General features: G+C 41.7%; 1 protein-coding gene across 1 annotated transcript; it reads right to left on the reverse strand.

The window, feature by feature from the left end:
• Positions 1-5,063: 5,063 nt before the first annotated feature.
• On the reverse strand, positions 5,064-16,301 carry GDPD1 (glycerophosphodiester phosphodiesterase domain containing 1). Its single transcript, XM_010154470.1, has 9 exons — positions 16,264-16,301; positions 11,912-12,047; positions 11,193-11,238; positions 9,739-9,857; positions 9,012-9,101; positions 7,843-7,976; positions 7,113-7,172; positions 6,208-6,259; positions 5,064-5,638 (listed from the first exon to the last, which is right to left on the reverse strand). Exons 1-9 carry the CDS (start codon positions 16,278-16,280, stop codon positions 5,516-5,518), a joined length of 777 nt encoding a protein of 258 aa, XP_010152772.1. The 5' UTR covers positions 16,281-16,301; the 3' UTR covers positions 5,064-5,515.
• Positions 16,302-20,528: the final 4,227 nt, after the last annotated feature.

Genomic DNA, 20,528 nt, shown 5'->3' on the forward strand with positions numbered 1-20,528 from the left:
CACCGGTGCTCCCGCAGGGAGCAGGCCCCGGGGATGCGCGGAGATCAGTGCACCAGCCCCTGCCGCCGCGCGCCGGCGCTCCCTGACGCGCAACGTTGTATTAAGTGACCAGTTTTGGGTCAAAAATATCAAACCCATAAACCCTCAAACGTGTTGGCGGAACTTCCACCAACATCAACCCGACTTCCTACACCCGCCATGGGAGGGCTATTAGTATTTACTAATTGTGAATGAAGATTTTCCTTCCTCCAGGAAATGTCGACAGCCCCATCCCACCGCCTGCCATGCTTTTTCCAGCGGCGATCTTGGCACGTCACTCGCCAACACCCGTGGGCACGCCAGTGCAGACCCGCTACACACACGTATGTGCACACACATACATACATACCCCTGCAGCTGGCACCGCACACGCGCAGCGAAGCCGGAAAAAGGCGCAAGGGCAAAATTCAGTGCAATTACCTCAAAGCGCTGTAATGAAGAGACAAACAGCACGCGTTTGGGGGCTTCCTACTGCGGGATTTTGAAGTTTCGGCTCACGGCAGCAGGTGCAGGGCACCCCGCTTTGTGTGTGCTGGTAACGCAGCTCATCGCTGCGTAAGGTACAGCTTTGGTATCTGTCGTTTTCTCACAAAAAGGGATAAAAGTTATTTACCTTGTTAGCTGAAATATCTTTGCTTCAGGAGTTTACTCTTGTTCTAACATTCCACTGCTTTAGATATCAGGAATATTTTAAGCAATTCTCTAGTAATGGGTAGTTAGTGGTAACTGCCAGGGCAATGTTCTGCTCCATGGACTCTAACACACACTAAGTAAGGCATGATGCAAGGTAACATTTCTGTTAGTTTTGATTTTATTACATGTGGGTAGAAATCACCTTCTACCCCGTAATAAAAAAGTAAATATATTTATTTATTATTTACCGGTTGGAGCGAGTCCAGAGAAGGCCACAAAGATGCTCCGAGGGCTGGAGCCCCTCTGCCACGGGGACAGGCTGAGAGAGTTGGGCTTGGTCAGCCTGGAGAAGAGAAGGCTCCGGGGAGACCTTACAGCCCCTTCCAGTACCTGAAGGGGCTACAAGGAAGCTGGGGGGGCCTTTTTACAAGAGCCGGTAGTGACAGGACAAGGGGGAATGGGTTTAAATTGAAAACGGGGAGGTTTAGATTAGATATCAGGATGAAGTTCTTCCCAGAGAGGGTGGTGAGGCACTGGGACAGGTTGCCCAGAGAAGCTGTGGATGCCCCATCCCTGGAAGTGTCCAAGGCCAGGCTGGATGAGGCTTGGAGCAACCTGGTCTAGTGGAAGGGGTCCCTGCCCATGGCAGGGGGGTTGGAACTAGATGGGCTTTAAGGTCCCTTCCAGCCCAAATGATTCTATGATTATACACAAGCAAAATACACGCCTCGGATCGCCGCTGCTAAAGCACGTGCCAGCTAGTAAGGGATTCAATAGGCCAGATGCTGAAATACAACTTGCCAAATCCTTTCCCCATAGGCTAGTGGTACCACCCAGTACAATTTAAATATGTTATGAACAAAGGCTCTGGCACCATGGTAGTCACCAGCTACTAAATACACCCAAATGAAGAAGGAAACTGCCGTGTTATCTTTAGATGGCTCCAAGAGCAACAGGAGCCTACTTGGAAGGCTTACTTTAAGCTGCTTCTTTTCTTAAGATAACCTCATTCCTCTTCAAGCCCAGCAGCAAGAGCTAGCACATCAGGGTTTTACACCATCTCACCAGTGATAAATGAAGCCACATTTAACAGGTTTAGACGAGGTTATGTGCAGGAAGTGGTGAAAAAAAGGGCTTGATCTTCGAATCACCAAGACTTCCGAAAAGTAACCACAAGTACCCAGAGCTGAGACCGTCAGCAAAATAAACGTACACGTCGTTAAAAAGGCTGCTGTGTAACAGAGAATATTCCCCCTCACCCCCCAAAAAAGTGAGCTGTGCAGCAGAATGTTCAGTTTACTAATACAAACATGTTATTATTTACAAGAACATCAAGATTCTTTATATATACTTACAGCGCTCTGCTGTAATCAACTTCGTTTAGGATGGTGGTTAATTGGAATTGATGTGAAGTTCAGCATCACCATGGAAATCTAAGGGTTCACACAGCTTTGAAGTCATAAGAAAGATAAGACTACAAAACTCCCCAAATCTCTTCTTTAAACTATGTGATAAACCTTATGACTTAAGAGGACTGGCAGCTTTTGAAGGGTAACAGTGCTTCATTAGCAGCATTTCACTCAGTTTTGAAAAATAAAACGTTAGTTGAGTCCATTTCTTTCTCACCGAAGCTCCAAGTCACATTTTCACATCTGATTCCGCGCTAGAGGTTGGCTGCAAACTGGGCGCACACCTTCAGCAGCACGATGACTACTTTTACTATTTTTGGCCCAACAACAAAACACCGAGCGTTCCCCAGGGCTTCGCTGTGCCCCCAGATCACAGAGACACCCCACAGCGAAGCCGTACACCACCCACAGACCACACGCCTTCCTCCCCACAGCAGTGTTCCCCATTTTACAATCCGCGGGGCAAAACTCCGAATCCGGACCTGAGCGAGGAGGTGGTCTCAGCCCAGCCCTCGGGGCAGCGCTGGGAGCCGGGGGACGGGCTGGCAGTCGGCAGCCAGCGGGGCTGTGGCGGCCTCCTGCGGCAAGCGGCAGGAGGACAGGCAGGGACCCTCCACTTTTCACAAGTTTTGTGGCTTTTGGTTTTATACACACTTTCAGCAAAACATTTCGTCCATCCAGGAAAACAACCTATTCTCCACGCACACAGGAAATTCCAGGGACAAAACAAGAGATTTCCACCAACAGCAACAATCCCGCTCATCAACACAAGGAAGTATATCCTCCAAAAACAGGAGAATAGTTGCATCTGGAGCTTTCTTACTTTGGATAAACAGCGTTAAGTTCTTCTGAATATTCTGTTGGAGCACCAAGTCTTAGTACGGCAGATTTATGACAGGTTACACAACCCAAAGTGATCACAGACAAATACTTTCCATGTTAAAAATACACGTGAATATTCACTAACGCTTCCCAATTCCCTATCCTGGTTTACTAACCACTTAGAATGTGTAAGAAATAAAATACTGCTCAGAGCAATCTGGTAAATCCTCTCATCAGCCTGCCAAAATCCCTTAAAAGTTACTAAATACTGTTACATACAGAAAACCCACCTCACTTCTCTTGGCTAATAGGAAGTCTTCACGCTTTAAAGTTACACCTGACTTTAATGGAAATCCTGCAGGAAAGCTGGAAATTCACCCCTAGGACTGGAGCAAACATTAACCTGCTTATTGGAAAAATAACATTATGTATCAGAGTGCCATATTTATAGCAAACTATCACCCGAGACAGGACAGCACATCACTGTACAGAAGCTGGCTGCAAGCGGAGTACCCGTTAACGTGAGCGTACTCAAACGGAGTTTGCTGGCCCCAGCTGAGGAGCAGATGCCTGCTGACTGTCACAGGCTGTTCATACTCACCCACTGATCACAATCTTTTGCATATCTACTACAAAGATGAGCAGGAAGAAGACTTACTGTGTATGGGAGACAGTTAGTTAGAACCAAAGTGTCCTTATGGCATTAGAGAATGGCATTTCAGGATAATTTAAAGGCCACTGTGAGGACATTTTAAAAATTAAGTCCAAATTATCAGGTATTTACCATTTCAACAGAGAACAAACAGAAAACTATGATTATTAACCAAGTGAAAAAACAAATCTAGCCCTTTTATAATGGAGGCACTCATTTCAACCTCGGGACAGGTCCTCTGCCTCCTTATCTTATACACACAAATAACCAAACATCTTCATTTTCCCCATTCAATTCGGGTATGATATACACAGATAGGCAGGTTACAGCAGCAACATCTGTGAATGGCTACATTCTGTAATTAAACTGATGAGCCTGATTATAGGTCAGAGCAGATGCCTGGAAGCAGGCTACATGAGCTGATTTTGTCAGTGTTTTCAAAACCTGACCTGCAGTCCTAGAAACGTGCACAGACAGTCATGGAACACTGCCAGAATCGGGCCATCCGTCGTTAAACTGCACAAACGCCAAACAGCATACTTAAAAAAAGACGACATGTCCCCCCAACCAACAAAGCTGGTATTTATTGAGGCATGCATTACTGTGCTTAGGAATTAAGCATCGTGATTTCTAAAAATAAGTAATCTCTGATGCAGACAGCCATTTTCACACTGAAGCGCAAAGCAAAGGCCAATGCTCTCACACTTACACAACTACTTCTGAGCATGGCTACCCAAAACACTAGCACGTGTAATACTTCTCCAAATATTACTGAAATAAGAAGCATTTCTTGGTTCATTTCACCTTGCTGTTTTCATCCATACAGAACTACAGGCTCCGTTTTAAGTTAAAAGTGCTACAATCCTAGACAACTGGACAGCATCTGCTAGTTCTTTACACTGAGAGATGATAGCAAAAACACACACGGAATCGGCTCTCCTGGCATGCTGTTAATAGTCAGACACTTGGGATCTTCATCCTTGTTTCCTCCCCTACCATAACGACACCAGACCCATCTACTGTATGTAGTAAAATTTAAAATAAGGGTTTACTATAAACATATAGTAAAATGTAAAAGTTTAGTATCTAATTTGTACGCCTTCCCACTCCCCTCTGATCTTAAATTTTGACTATCTGAATTTTCAGGTGCAGACAGGCCGCTTGTTTCGAAGCGTGCAATGCCTGTTCTGCAGACAGACCTGGTTGGAAGCAAGAAAGTAACAGCACACACTGCACTGCTGAGCCAGCAGAATTCTCTATGCTGTTTTCTAGCGTCGCATACAGAGACGACTTCTGATCATGTTTGTCTACTACTGCTTTCATCTAAAAATAAACTACAGAAAAATCAAATTGGAACTGACTGCAACGGTTTTACTTAAAAGTTCGTTTGCACATGGAGAAGGCATCTGTACTGACCCAAGTGAGTTAATTTTGGTAAAAATTGACTGCCTTTATAACTACACTTCACAGGCTAAACTGTCTGCTTTCTATTCTTCCTTGTGCGTTGCTTTTCTTTTTCACCCTACAAGTTACCTTAAAACTAAAAGCAACACAAGAAATGCATATACACAGGACACACTTTCAGAAATCCTTTAGTTTCTGCCCACTAGAATGTAACTGGAATAACTGGCATGTCTTGATATCTGCTTAGGAACACTTGTGACAGGTAAAATAACGTTTATTATCTACAGGTATCTTATCCAGCAACTTTCTTTCTAGTTATCACTACTTGTGAAGTGCACCGTTGCTAAATGAGCTATGTACAAATGTAAACTATGTAATTAAAGTTTTAAAATAAATAGAGAACCTTTACATTAGGCAGCAACTTGACAACAAGGTAACAGATCATCCAATTACATCTTTTAAACAACATGATCTGTGTATGCTGCTCGATTTATTTTTATGAGGAAAATCCTTGGCTCACACTCTATTCTGCCAGAACTTCCTTGGTCGTCTTCTTTTACGCTGGATAATTGTGTAAAAACTCCTTAAGTTTTGTTGGATAGTCTGTCATCACTCCAGTTGCTCCCAGATCAAATGCCCTCTTGTATTCTTGTTCTTCATTCAGTACCCAAATATACACCTATGAGATGGGACAGAGGGACAAATTATTGCAGGAAATACTCAAATTTAACAGAAGGTGACTTTTGACCTAAATAGTTTCATGTGACAGATGATGCTGCACATCTTTGAAACGATAAATGATTACACTGTGATGCCAAAGACACACACACAAACATACCCAGCGTCTCCCCCCTTGCCCTGCAGAAGGGGACATTTTGTAGCGATGACTCCAACGTTACCTGAGACTTCAGGTATTTCCAAAAGTCAAAGCATTATTTTGTGAAAAGCCCCAAAAGAGTTGAGCAGTGTGTAGCAGATTTTGTAGGCGTAAGATTGAAGTGTGGGGAAAAAACAATCTTAAAGGGACTTAAAGAGTCTTTTTCCAAGCACGCAATTCTTCCTTTGCAGGTACAGAACCACAAATATAACAGCATAAGCTATTGCTCAGGAAACAAAAGGCAATTTATAATCCAAGCAACTCAACACAACAGCTTGGAGAGAATACGAACCCATCTTAAGCCACTATCTATCTGGTTCAAACTCTCACTAACTTAAATGCACATTTCCTTTAGCTTTACCACACTGTACCTGAATGCCCCGAGCAGTGAGGTGGTCAAAGAGCGCTTTCCGCATTAGCAATCTGCAGAAAGGAGAAAGATACTATTTAAGAACTTAAATATATATGGTGTTCAATGTCTGTTGATGTTCTGTAATACATTTTCCATACAGCATTTAAGATTCGGTGTTTTCCGTAAGAAAGTGATTAGAAACCTATTTATAGAAAACTTCTAGTTCAAGCAGCTCAAGACTGGTGGACACAGATACCCAGAAATGTGCATGAGCTATGGGTATCTGTATCAACTCTGCTGAAGATCAAATCCAGCAGACAGCTCTGCATCACAGTGGTACCCTGTACCCTGTTCGATGAGTTGATCCCTCTGCTTTCAGAAGAGCTTTTATCCTTCACACCAGAAGACATGAAAACTCTACTGGCAGCTCAAGAAATCAAACTAACAGATGTCAGACACAGAAGCAAGAGCCAGAAGACACTTATTGCGATCACATTCAGCCTCTGAAAGCATATGACTACGTGTCCTCTGGAGCTATTCCTAAAATGCAAAGTGTTCTATGTAAAGCAGTTATCTCCTCTAACAACATTATGAAACAGTCACAATCCCATGAAATGTGAAAGCTGCATTCTGAATCTACCTGCTAATTAGCTGAACACACGTAACAACAGAAACTACATAGGCTGAATTGGAATAATGCCCACTGTTACTGCACCTCAGTACGTTTCAGTGTATGAAAAACTAGAGCATACAGGAACACCTACATTAAGATCTGAACATGATTTATGCTGCGCTAAAAAAAGCAAGAAGAAACTGAAAAAAAAATGCAAAAAGTCACTATAGCAATAGCTAGTCTCAGTTGCTTGAGCTGAGTGTTAATATATAGGCAAAACAAATAAAAATTTCATGAGACTAAAAACTTACGTATCAGCTAGCCAGATAATAAATTTCTGGCTTCTTGTGATCTTCTGTGGTTCTTTCAGCCTGTTGAGGAAGGGAAAACAAAAAATTACCATAGCACAGATTAAAATATTTATTTGAGATGTTTCAGCAAATGGAACATGAAGAATTAGTCTTGCAGTTTCTCGAATTAGAGCATTAATTTCACAGTCTAAGGCAGTGACTTACACTTGGGTTACACAAGGGAAATGTGCTACATTTCAGAGAAGCAGCAGAGATGGGCATCCAGCAGCATTTTGAGTAAAGTATGCGAAACAAAGAGCATGCGAAATCTCATATCCATCCTATTATTGACTTGCTCTTGGCCTTGAGACTCATTTGTTCTCAAGAAAGGAGACAAGTGCAAGAATTAGTTACTTGTACAGAACTGCTACATACTACTAGCTAGGTGGCATCAGCACAAGGTGTGTTGTACAGGCAGCTGCCTGAAGGCGGTATTTAGAGAGCTGTTAACAGGAGACATGGATGTACACAGGCACCCCACACTAACAACCGAGGAATCAGCTGGCTAGACATGTGTTAAATACAGAAGAGCAGAAGGTTTGCATAGTTTTCTCTTAGGAATATACCAAAGTGCCTAAACTAACAAAACAGCATCCTCAGCACAAAGATACTAAACCAATGTTCGAGCTGGCATTATCATTCACTTGTTTTACTATTTCAGTGCTGCATCCATGGACGGACTGTAACTCACTTGAGGATGATTGAAGGCATGGGAATTTCCAAAAATTCTTCCTTGAAAGGAATGAATGGCAGCAGACCAGTGTAGAACAGGCCAAGCAGCAGGAGGACACGTTGCAAACAGAAGATGATGGGAATGTCAGCATTCTGCAGGAACCAGGAAAGAAAGATTCTAAATCATCTTGGTAGATTGTTGAGTCTGTTGCAATTAAATTTACTCACCAATGCATGCTTAAAGTTTAGCACTTGCACCTAAAGATTAGGCTGGCAACTGTTTATGAAATTTCCTCTTTCTGGTGGCTTATAACCCAATCAAGTGTTTTACACAATTTGAAGAAGCATTGGGACCTGAAGATAGAGTTTCACGGGTCACAGTACTGGTTTTGTCACCCGCCTTCACCACCTTTCCAGACTACACAACACGACGCACCATTTTGTCCTAGACAAGTATTACAGCAAGGAACAAGCTGTGCTTTAGCACAGGACTTGTTACAGTTTGACGGCACATCAACTCACTTCATAACATATTTTTAAAGATGCTGGTTTATGAACCAAAATATTTGGGCACTGACACTACAAAAATGAAGAAATATCACTGCTGTTCAGGTAGGAAATGGTGTGTTGCCCTCCACAGATAAATCACAACAGCATCTGTACTCTCAACTAGACCCATTTCACTTAGGTGCGCAACTCGCTTGGGCTAAGCACAATTTTAACTTAATTCTAAATTGTACAATTCCTCAGTGCAAAAAAGAATAGACTCTCTAGCTGTAAACAGCTTCACACTCATGTAACTGCCTGTTAACTAGTGGCCACTTCTATTACTTTCATAAAAAGAAACACACAATAACCAATCCTTAGAAAAATGGCTCTTGTAGCAGATGAATGGTGTGCAAAACAGGGTCTAAGAGTTCCGGGCTTAAATCATTACACCTTATATTTTACAGCACAAGAATAAAACATGACTAAGCTTACTTCCTCAAGTATTTCACTGCAGAGTATATGGGTGTTAACTGTGCTTGATTTACTCCAACAGTGTGGTAAGTGCTGAATTTCTCATTGCATCGAAAAGTCTGGCAGAGCTGGCTAAATCTTGATCTACAGGGTGCTTTTCTGTACATTTTGTCACCACACAGCAAGAAGCAGGCAAGAAGAACGAAGCTTAGCTGGACCCATTCTTACCTCCTTAAGACACTTTGATACCACTTCATAATTGACATTCCCCCATACCGTCAAATGCTCTCGCTTATATTGACTCACCAGCTCAGAAACCTGCAATATAAAAAAGCAGAACCCTAACGTGTATTCATTGACAATTCCGTGCAGAATTATTTAACTGAAACTTTACTTGCTGCTTTTCAACTCCAGAAGTCATTACACCAAAGGAAGTCCTGCTATACGCTCTCCCACCTTAAGATGATTGTACTGCTCTGACTGGAAAGAAACAAGTGTTCAGATCAGCAGATAAAAGGAAAGAGACCTACAAAAACCCCAAGAGAATTTAAGAAAACCAGATGGCAAAATAGTATCTGGTGGGAAGCAGAGTTCCTTTCCTGTGATGAACACTTGTCTTTACACTGATGTGTTTTTATGCTGCTTTGGTAAGGACAGGCCGTAAGAAGACCCTTCACACGAAGTACAAACCAAACATGTCTCCAGCAGCGTAGCATCCGTTTCATGGCAAGATAAATGGTCAGCAAAGAACTGTTTGCATTGTATCTTGCACAAGATCATTTCTCTGCCTCCTATACTACCTCATCCATGGAGCAAGATCTATTACATGAAGGATGAAGCAGTCCAAGAAGACAGGTTTTGGTGTCACAAACCACTAGCAACTCCAAGAAACTTCTCTTTCGGAATTCCCACGTCATTACGTGACAGTCTCAGTCCAGGGTAGATTTCCATGTACCTTTTTGATCAACACGTTGTTGTTCACTTTGATGTCAATGTTGACAGGAGTTTGTGGGAATGCCTCAAACACCTCTTTCAGGAGTGGAATACGGTTGTCTTTTCCCTCGCAATGGCATTCTGGGGAAACAAGAAAGTTCTCACTGCTGTGAACATTTTTAACACACCACAGATAAAAACTGAAATGTCAAAGCACTTGTTAGCTTAAAACAACGCCAAACCCCGTAGTTCCTAGATTAGAACACTTTTAAACTGGAAAAAAACTAAATTACTTCACTCGGATAGCTGTAATTAATTATGACAAGCTCACTTCCACAATGAAAATGCCTTGAGCATATTGCACATTTAGGTTTGAATTTCATTGAATTCAGTCATTATTTAGCAACAGTCAGAGTCCAGGCATCGTTAAAATCCTGAAATGGCAAACAGGGGCTCAGTTACCACATACCGAATGCAATGATATTCACACGAAACCCCAGCCCAAATGAGGAAAAGTTTTCCTTCTAGGACAATGTACTGGAGAAGCATAATGAGTAAAGGAACAGAAGGCAAACCCCAAATTTTGTTGTCTAAAACTGCTTGTGGCTCTCGGGAATTAGCTGAAGGCTCTTGCTATCTCTTTGTATTACTGTACATAAACAAGAGACAGATAGGTGTGAAAATAACATGTCATGGAGCGCATCTTGGTGCATTTTAAACATTTTGGCAATTTTCAACAGAAATGTTTAACTCAAAATTTGCTTGCTGGCAAACCAAACATGGAAAGGCAACACAAGATACAGAGCCCCTCAAGCAAGCAAACACATCTGATATCATCTCTGGTAGCCTTTTCCAGGTGGAAGTGCTCTCTCAATTTTAGCTTGTATGCTTCACTCAAATTATAGAACTACAGTGTTCACAAGAAAACAGTTAATCCCTTTCTAGGTTTTCCTCTCTTGCAGCAATATTGGTACTGAACTTCAAGTTATACATACAGTAACTACTACTCTTTCCATACACCCTTCTGAAAATGACTATATTATCTGACATCTCGTAGTCAAGCTTCAATTCAAGCCCAGAGTGCACCAGCACAACAGCATTTGAGTTGGAAAGAAACTCTCTTCTGCCTTCTCTTCTTTTTTTGAAACAGAAAATTTTCATACAGCATCCTCTGAAGATCTTGGGAGGGAACTGGAGAGCAGTTGCCAAAAGCGAACGAGCAAATAATTGAAATGTTTATTTGGAAAAAGATATCTTACATCTTAAACTGAGTCAGTGCCAACTGGTATGAAAAAAATGTATTTTGGTTTCTAAAGCTAGGATTATATATTCCCTTTAAATCTTCTCTTACCAAGATACTGATAGAAGCAAATCCACTTTTCTACTCCCTTTGCCAAAATAAGAAATTACCACACTACAGTAATGGAATATTAGTTACTGGTACTGTAAATTGAAACAGCACAAGACAAAACTTACCTTTCTGAAATGTGACATCCAGCTTGCAGAGATATGGTGGAAGTTCCTGAAAGATAAAGGGAAATGGAACACTAGTTCAAATACAGGGATATAATCATGACTGTTCTCAAAGTTGACAAAAGAAACTATAACTCATAAGCCATGAAAGTTATCTTTAAAGACAAAAATAGGGTGTTTTTTTAAAAAAATCTTTTTGCCCAGAAAGTGACTGAGAGGTACTGTGCTCATTCCTACTTGAACTGCTTGGCAATTTTGGACTCGTGTTACCTGTAGCTGAGTAAGGCAAACATTTCCAGACGCCTGTTTAATAATTCTGCAAATTCCACTTCAACATCAGATGGAAAGACAGTTCTGTAAACCAGGCTATTGAATCCCACCTGCACTGACTGCTTTATCTACCAGTGTTCCCATTAAAAAGCTGGTCATACGAGGAGCAGCCTGTTGACCAAGCTTCCTTTGTCCTCAGTATGGCAAAACAGGCCCACCTCCAGAAAGCTATTCATCCAACCTACTATGGGACAGAGTTAATCACCCGCCGGAAATGTGCCCGGTTTTTTCCCTTGACTACACACAGAGCCTAGTTAACTTTGGCTTTTCCCCCCCCAGCAAGACAAAATGAATCCCCTTCCTTACATTCTGGATACTTCCTGCCCACCCCAACCACTCTACAATCACATTTTTAAACATCACCTAACACTAACGTTTTTTCTTCAACTTACAGAGTATTTGAGGTCGGATATGTTGACATCAACTCCTGTTGATCTCTTCAGGTTCTCGTCATGGGACACCACCACTTGCTCATCTTTCGTCAGGTGACAATCTAGCTCCAGCATGTCTGTTCCTATATTAACCGCGCTGGAAGCAAAGAAGTCTGCCTTGAACCACACACGTCTTTCATACAGGTACAAACCTAACATTTATGTGTTATTCAATTAAACTAATCCCAGTGGAGGTACTTTAGATGTTTTATGACACAATGAATCCTCACAGTCTTGCTGCAATGCAAGAAGCAAGTAACTCTGCTGCAGTGGGAAAGCTGATGCAAGAATAAACAACGTACCGTGAATCAGAGATGGGATTTGAACTCGGGAGCTTTGGCTCCATCTTCCACGGAAATCAAGCAGCACACCTACTGATTGCAGCCTACCACCTCAGCATTGAGAAACCTACTTCTAAAGCACTGTTTCAGAATTTTGAGTGTAATGTCTATTAGAATCAGCACAGTTACCACCGGAAGGAGCGAGCTCTTTTGGAAAAAATGTAATCAATTTTGTGGCAAGCCTAAGCAACGAACGGCAGGGATGTGAAAGCCTTTTTTTACTTGATTTAAGATAATCAGAAATGGATGGATCAGGAAATTAGCAACGTGGCTTTCAGGTGTTTGGCTTCTTTGGCTAGAAAAACGACATTTAAAAAATCATTATTATAATGAAAAAAATTTAAATTTTAAAAAATAAGCAACTTAAACACCCAGTCATATTTTTCAAAGAAAAATAGCTTTTCCTGTTCCAATCAGCTGCTTTGAAAAGTCCTAACCCAATCCCAAATCCATTCCCTATGAGCTTAGCTCATAGGAGGCGTAAAGAAAGCAGAAAGTAGTAACAGCAAACGATGAAAATGATAGGCTCAAGAAACCTCCCAGCAGAACAGAAAACCAAAGCTTTATTCCAGTGAGAAATGAACTGCTCATTGTGTTAGAGAAAGACACCCAGGAGGTATCATTCCAGCAGACAGCTAACAGTCCCAGCCTGAAGTCTGCACATTTCCTGGGAAACATCAGGCTGTTCTTTTCACCCACCTATGAACAAGCCTGTCACAGCTGTGAGTACAGCCCACACCAGACCCAAAGCTCTGCGACTTCAGTAACAGACTTTTCCTTAAGAAAATGGCTTTACTCTCTGCCCAAGCCAGAAGTGCCATGAACATTCACAAATGCAACCAACACAAAAATGAGAATATACTCCCCTAAGTGTTTACCACAATTGCCGGTCCAGCTGGGATAATGACCGAGAAGGGGGATGTCAAATTAAAACCAAGTTGTCAACTGTTTTCTAGTACCACTAATTAAGAATTAGGAGAGGAACAAAATCCTATTACACATGGAAGATGCACAGCCTGTTCTGTGTAATTTTTCCTCCTGAGGAAAAACACCTCCAACCATGCTGTGGGAAACGTGCCAGATGTGTAGAAGACGTTCCCGCCTAGTACCACGTATTACCATTTAACCAGCAAAGTTTATTAGAAATATTACTGCTCAGAGAAATTCAGGGCTGATGGTGCATGGAAAAAGGAGAACAACAACTTGCCTTGTTAACAAATTTGAGAATTTGCCAGGCCCTTACCAGCAGCTTTCTGCTAAATAAGCTTTCTTGAAGTGCTCCGTTTTTTCAGCTGGAAATCAGTCTGTCCTGCAGCTCTGCAATAACCCATCAAATCTACGTTGCTCCAGAGAAGACTCCAGATGTTCTCCACATTCAGAATGTGCTGGATTCAGATCCAGCTGCCCCAGAACTCAAGTTGTGAAGCAGCCTTACACTTGCAAATGAGGATGCTAGAGCTCTTTGTGTTTGATTCCAACTGTTCTCAAGTAAAAGGGCATATGCCAAGAGATACATAAGGAAAGCCTTACCTTGGACACTAAATTCCATTAGGCAAGGCCTAATGTAGCACAAAGTATAGAGTTTATAAATAGTATGTTGACCATGTACTTTTATAGCTGTAACTACATTGTTTAAGGCTTTCTCTCTAAACCACGTTCATAAAAGAAAAGGAAATACAATGAGAAAAATATCTGGAAAGTTTACTTTAGCAGCTTCCTGTCAAGACAGTGCTGAAGTACATGGCTGTACCAGGGACAACTAAACTCATAATAAAATTCTTATGACATCTATTATGCCAGTTCCTCAAATACTTTAAGACACTGAAAGTGTCTCTTTTAGCTTAAAATAAATTATTTCAAAATCTAAAAGCACCACTGAAGCGTTTAAATACAGTGCAACATAATTACAGCTCAGAAAATCCACTGGGTATTTTACCACGCAAACACAAAAATACTGCCTTTGGTACAAAAAGTTGATAATTGCTCTCCAGAACATTTGTAAGTTAAGCTAGCATGGAACTTGAAATTACCAGTACAGCCTCTTCCCCATACACTTTGTTTATATATTACTAGAATAGTTTCTTCGTTATCATGCAATAGTATTAAATATTCTCCCACCACTGGCAAAGTGCAAATAGCATAAAAAAATCTCTTTGCCTGTCAATACATAGGTTACTGTCAACAAAGCACAAGACAAGCACTCTGTTTCAGATTCAACTACAACATCATGACATGTCAACTACATCAAGGGTCAGATGTTCCTGCTTGTCCAAACCTGCAGAAACAGCTCTTGCAGGCATGCCCTACTTGGCTTCACGCAAAACCCGATGGATTATAAATTGATTAGCTCATACCAGCCGTCTGAGCCAATCCAGCTGATTTTTTGCCATGCAGATCACCATTTTTTTACCCAATTCTATTTGCTAGCTTACCAGTGGAGATGGGAATGACCGATGGGAAGGACAAAGCTTTTACCCCTCCACAGAGGACGCCAGAAGACTTTCTACTGCCGAATGCAAAGTTATCACTGTGACTCTGCTTTCTGCAGAAGTAATACACCTTTATTATTCAGCCAAGAGAGATTCAAAACAAGTAACTGAATTTTGCTATTGGCAGCTGTGATGAGTTCCAAAATGGGCCTCAACGCATTTGTTACACTATAGTCATAAAACCATTAAAATGGGCAGAAGAGAGTCAGACAAACGTCTGTGTTATCACAGAAAAAATATTTGGATCCTAGCACAGCCCTTACTCTAAGTACTACAGCTTATTTCTGGGAATGAAATAAAAATAGGTTACGGTATAAGTTTCTTTATAAGGGCCCTGTACCTATAAAACCAGTATGACGCTAAATGAAAATTAAGAAATGGTGAAAAACCAAAGCAGTTTCCAGAAAGTGCAGTAGCAGACTTGAAAAAAGGCAGGCCAGCAGGAAAAAAAAAAACCAAACCCCACAAAACTATGCTAAGCTTCCATGGTGATAGAAAATACTGCAGTACTTTCAAAAGCACTGTTTGGTTGGGAAAGCTGGCACTCCTCGGTCTGCAAGGAAATGTGCAAACTGATGAGGCTACTCAGCACAAAGCAAATTATAAAAAAACAACAAGCAAAACAAAGAGAAGCCTACGTAATTTAGTCACTGCTCATTGGCAGCTGGTTTAGATATGCTTCTTTTTCAAATGCCTTTGAGAACCTTGTTAAAATGCACTACTTAAATGCTGGAGGCTTAAAAGGCTTTCCAGTTCCAAGTCCATTTTAAACCCCTAGATAAGAGGCTTTCCCACACCGGGCAAATGAAGTGTGTGTAGGAAGGGAAAAAACGTAACGTTGTTAATAGCTTTACAGATGGTGTATTAAAAGTTAGTTAACATTAGGATTTCAGTCACAATAATTCTAGGAGACAAATTATTAACCTTTTATACAGAGGAGGGAACTGAATACCGTGAAGCTGTGGAATAGCTAAGAGAATTGCTTACAGCCGTAACAGCAGTCAACAGACAGACTTCCTAAAATCCAGCCTTGTATGCTAATTAGGGTATTGGTATAGGCTGTGATCTGAAATACCTTTCAAGAAACAACTGTGTATCTAGAAAAAACAGTATACAATACTAGTTACAAAAAATAGCTTTATAGTGATAAATTAATGGGATTGCCATTAAACATGGAAGCAGTATTGCTTCATGTTTTATTAGCTAGCACAGGAGGAAGCAAGCCTCAGGAGTTTTTATTTCCAACTGCCAGTCTTCCATGTTACTGTGTACAAATCAGCCTGTGGTATCCCAAAATTCCTTCTTGCGAAATGTGAGCGATGTTTAGCAATCCACAGAAGTCATCCAAAGGAGAGGTGACTTGCAGAAATAGGACACTGTACCCCACCACCTGGTGGAAGCCCTACCCTTCCTGATTGCTTTACTCACTAAAGACAACGCAAACACCTCTGATTTAGACATCATTGGTTCCATTTGTACTCACTGGTGAAAGGCTGCCATCGTGTTTTCCAGGTTCTCTCCAGCACCTACAAAAATAAAGAAAATTAAAAGATATACAAAACCATTTGCCTCCCTTCGATTCCATTGGAAATAAATAGAAAATAATTACTTTAAAGATGTACATATTTTGAGGGAATATTTAGAGAAATGAGTATGACGTTAGAGTCAGAAATTCCTGTTGCCACTACCCTACTGGGGAGACCCAAGATTTTCACAAGATAAAACAATAAAAAAAGAAAAAAGGGGAGGGGGAAAAACTGGGGGGATGGGGGTACATAGAAGTCTGTTATCTTGGATTTGTGTAGCACTTTGAATATACAAAACAAAGTGTTTATTTTACCAGAGGTCGGGTGCCCTGTTTTTCCTTAAAGGGGTTGTATGACAGCAGGCTCCACAGGCATAGGAACGGTATATGCAAAATTCCCCTTCGGAGTTAGAGGAGTACAAAGAGGAAAGGTGACAAGAGGGGAAAAAAAACCCCACCAACAGGGAAAAAAACGCCCAAGACTCTCTGAAGCTGATATTCCCTGAACACCTAACCCAGTTGATGCTCAGAGAGGTGACAACCTCTTTTTGCAGTGCAAGGATACTTCCTGAAACAGCACAAATCTGCGAATAAAGGTTTAAGCTGCTGGCAAAGGGAAGTCTTGTACACAAGGAATGAAACACACCAAGTCCAATTCAGAAACAAAAGGACGAGGAAATTGAATTTTCTCTCAGGCAGGAGTAAACTCTGCAACTCTTAAGACAGCACTGAAAATCAGCCTGGTTAGGGACTGGAAAAGGTTGTGCCCCTCCCTCCCTCAGAATACAGGCAATATTATTATACTGAAAACTATAACCACTCCAGGAAGATACATGCACTGATGAGGGTATCTATGCAAACTGTAACTACTCTCTCACAGTGATGAATGACAGACTTTGTAAACAACAATTATAAAAGCTTTAATTAAGGCCTTGCCTATTAAGAAGGCCTTACCAGCACATACTTATCTAAATGTGTGTTTTAGTTACCTAATTAAGCAATGCAATTCTATGCGCACGTAACTAGCAATTTAAAATTGCTGTTACCAAGTTAGCTTGCATGGGGAAGTTTACAGTAAGAAAGACTTAACTTTGAATCATAATGACAAAATCCGCATGGTTTAACACGAACCAATACAGTAAGTCCACAGCAGCGTCTGTGATTAGACATCACCAATATTTTATGGAATTTGATTGCAGAACTAGGAATAGGCTGAGTAGTAAATAGTGACGGAGGGACAGAGGAGAGCATGAGAATCTCGTTGTGTACTTCTAATGATTGCTTAACCGATGGGAAAACTTGCATAGGACCCGGATGATTGGTTATAAGTTAACTGCAATAAAAATCGAGGGTTTAGATAACTTATCAACTGTGGCAATACAGCCCATACTGAAAAAAAAAAACGAGTCAGTCTTCAATTTGTGAACAGAACAACAGTAGCCCAACGTTCCTGGGCAGAAATTTCAAAAAATGAAACTTTGAGTGATCTAACAAGTCACTGGTCAGGGAGGTAGGTGTGGTGACTCAAACCTGTTGGCAACAAAACGCCTGATTTGTAGTGCTTTGGGGAAGTGAGGAAAAGAGTTGTGAGATCAGCTGGAACGGGAACTCGAAATGAGCAACACTGCTTCCACAAACCACGCTCAGAAAAAGGAACTACCAGAAGTGATTTGATGTGCTAAATCATTTTCCCTCCTTGAAAAGGCTGGGCTGACTGAGGTGCTTCTGACATTTCATCTACCTAAATGCACCTCCAGATTCACGTATTTTCCATTTGTGTTGTGAACTGCGTGCATTCCCCATGCAGAAATTACCTTTCCCAGAATACTTTAGCATCCTGTGAGCAAAGGTGGCTACATCCCAACATGACTGCACACTCTAACTTGGAAGCACCGCCATGGGACAAGCGGGAGTCCATGTCAAGCACTGGCTCAAGATGACCCCTAGAAGTGCTGTTGTTTTCCCCCTGCGTAAGCAAAGCATCACGCTTGGAAGAACGTTGCCAGCAGGTCAAGGGACGTGACTGTTGTCCTCTACTCAGCACTGGTGACACCACATCTGGAGTGCCGGGTTCAGTTCTGGGCTCCAAAGTACAAGACAGACATGGATCTACTGGAACAAGGGCTGTGAATATTAAGGGATAAGAGATTCTCGCATACAATGAGAGGCTGAGGGTGCTGGAATTGTTTAGCCTGGAGAAGAGAGGCTCAGGACCATCTTACCAATATGTACAAATACCAGCTGGGAGGGAGTAAAGACTGAGCCAGACTCCTCTCTGGTGCTCAGGGAAAGGACGAGAGGCAGTGGGAACAAACTGAAATACATGAAATTCAATTTATAAGCATAAGAAAACCCCCTTTTTTTATTCTGTGAGTGATGAAACTCTGGAACAGGCTGCCTGGAGAGGTTTTGGAGCCCCCATCCTTGGACGTATTCAAAGCCTAACCAGACAAGGTCCTGAGCAACCTGCTGTGGTTGCCTCTGCTCTGGTCAGAGGAGATGATCTCCAGAGGTCCCTTCCAATCTCAACTATTGGGTGATTCTGTAAGGGTCATCAAGCTACCTTGTCTCAAAGACTGCAATCCAGTCTGTGCAGCTGGCACTGACAGAGGAGTTAACACAGAATATCAGGACTTAATTATTGGTATCAGAAATGACCCATTTTAAAATTAAGCCAAAGTGAAGAAATAATTCAGGGATGTTTCCACTGACGATGAGCTACAAACTGAGATAAGAAAATTCCTGCATGAAGAAAGAAGTGAAATTAAAACCCACAGCCTTCGTGTCCAAGGCTTCATCTCAGAGGAAAAAGCCAAACAAGTTAAGTGTTATCTCGATCTCCAGAGTTAATAGGAGTAATGCAATAGGAAACCTGACACTGAGTGTAAAGCTACATCATGACTAAAGCCCGATGAGAATTTTAAGTCCCACAGGAATTGAAGTTACAAGGTAAATACTACGGAGAGTGAAGTGTAAGCGATCTTCAGTCTCAGAGTACCTGATGAACATACCCGATGAGCAGAACGCTGCCCAGGTGTTGTTTGAGTGTTGCTGTTCTTCTACCATAGGTTCATTTCACAGTATACCTACAGACGCAGAACAGTTCAAAGACTGTGGACTTTGAACGCCTGATGAGTAATCCTCCCATCGAGTAAGGCTTTCCTGTTGTTCTAATGGTGCTTAGTGCAAGGGGCCAAAACCCTTGCACCCTAGGCTTAGGGCTGTGTATCTTAACTAAGGTCATTGCAAAGAAGTGAGAACAAAAGAAGATTAAGGAGATCATACCGAGTTTCAACAAAGTTATCCGCAAGTTTTTAATAGCCTGCAAATTAACAAACAGGTAACAACCAATATCCAACCTTTGTTCGTTGAGTGAAAATACATACCTACCAGGAAACAGCCAATATTCACATTCCAAACCAAAAGGTGAGTTTTATGCTATACTTGAAGACTGTAGCTATAAAGAAACTTCATCTGTCACATAAACTAAATGAAAGAAATTATCTATAAGAGATCAGCTCTAGCTTTTTAGGTTTAATAACTCAAGGCAGCAGCAGTAGTTTAGGGCCATTGGCTAGAACTGTGATCATCAGTACATCAACTGGCACTAGATACAACACTGAGAATTGTTCAAGCCCAGCATCTGAAACAGCTCCCACAGAATTCCAGGAAAAATACTTACTAAAAAACTGACTGTTTTCACGAATTGAACGAGGCAGCAGGGAAAAAAGCACTGAACTGATTTTCACAGAGCAGGAAAATACAATTTGCTGTATTTTTTTCCCTCCCAATGCTTTGGAAAAGGCAGAAGAAACTTTAAAACCCCCTTTTAGCTGTTTTAGATAGAAGCAACCAGCCTACCGGCAAGGCCTTGGCGCAAGGTGTTCGGAGGGGACAGACTCTCAAAAGGGGATGTCGCTGACCCGCCAGCTGTCTCGGACAGCAGCGGGGATGGAGTCGGAGCAAACCGCACTGCTCCCGACACCGGAAGGCGAAGCCAACCAGCAATCCGGGGCAGGACGATTATCTTTTGTCCCTGATGTGAGCAACAGCCAGCCACCTCCCTCATTAGGAAGAGAAATTCCCTAACATCGAGCCATTGGGAAGAAAAAAAATACATACGCTGGAGAGGGAAACCATCGCGATGGGAACCCACGTAAAACAAGCCGATTTCGGCTGACGCGTTTTCAGTTCGGAGATTAATTCAGCTTTGAAATCAAGCA

Source organism: Eurypyga helias, unplaced genomic scaffold, assembly GCF_000690775.1.
Source record: "Eurypyga helias isolate BGI_N326 unplaced genomic scaffold, ASM69077v1 scaffold18866, whole genome shotgun sequence".
In the NCBI taxonomy this organism is placed as follows: Eukaryota; Metazoa; Chordata; class Aves; order Eurypygiformes; family Eurypygidae; genus Eurypyga; species Eurypyga helias.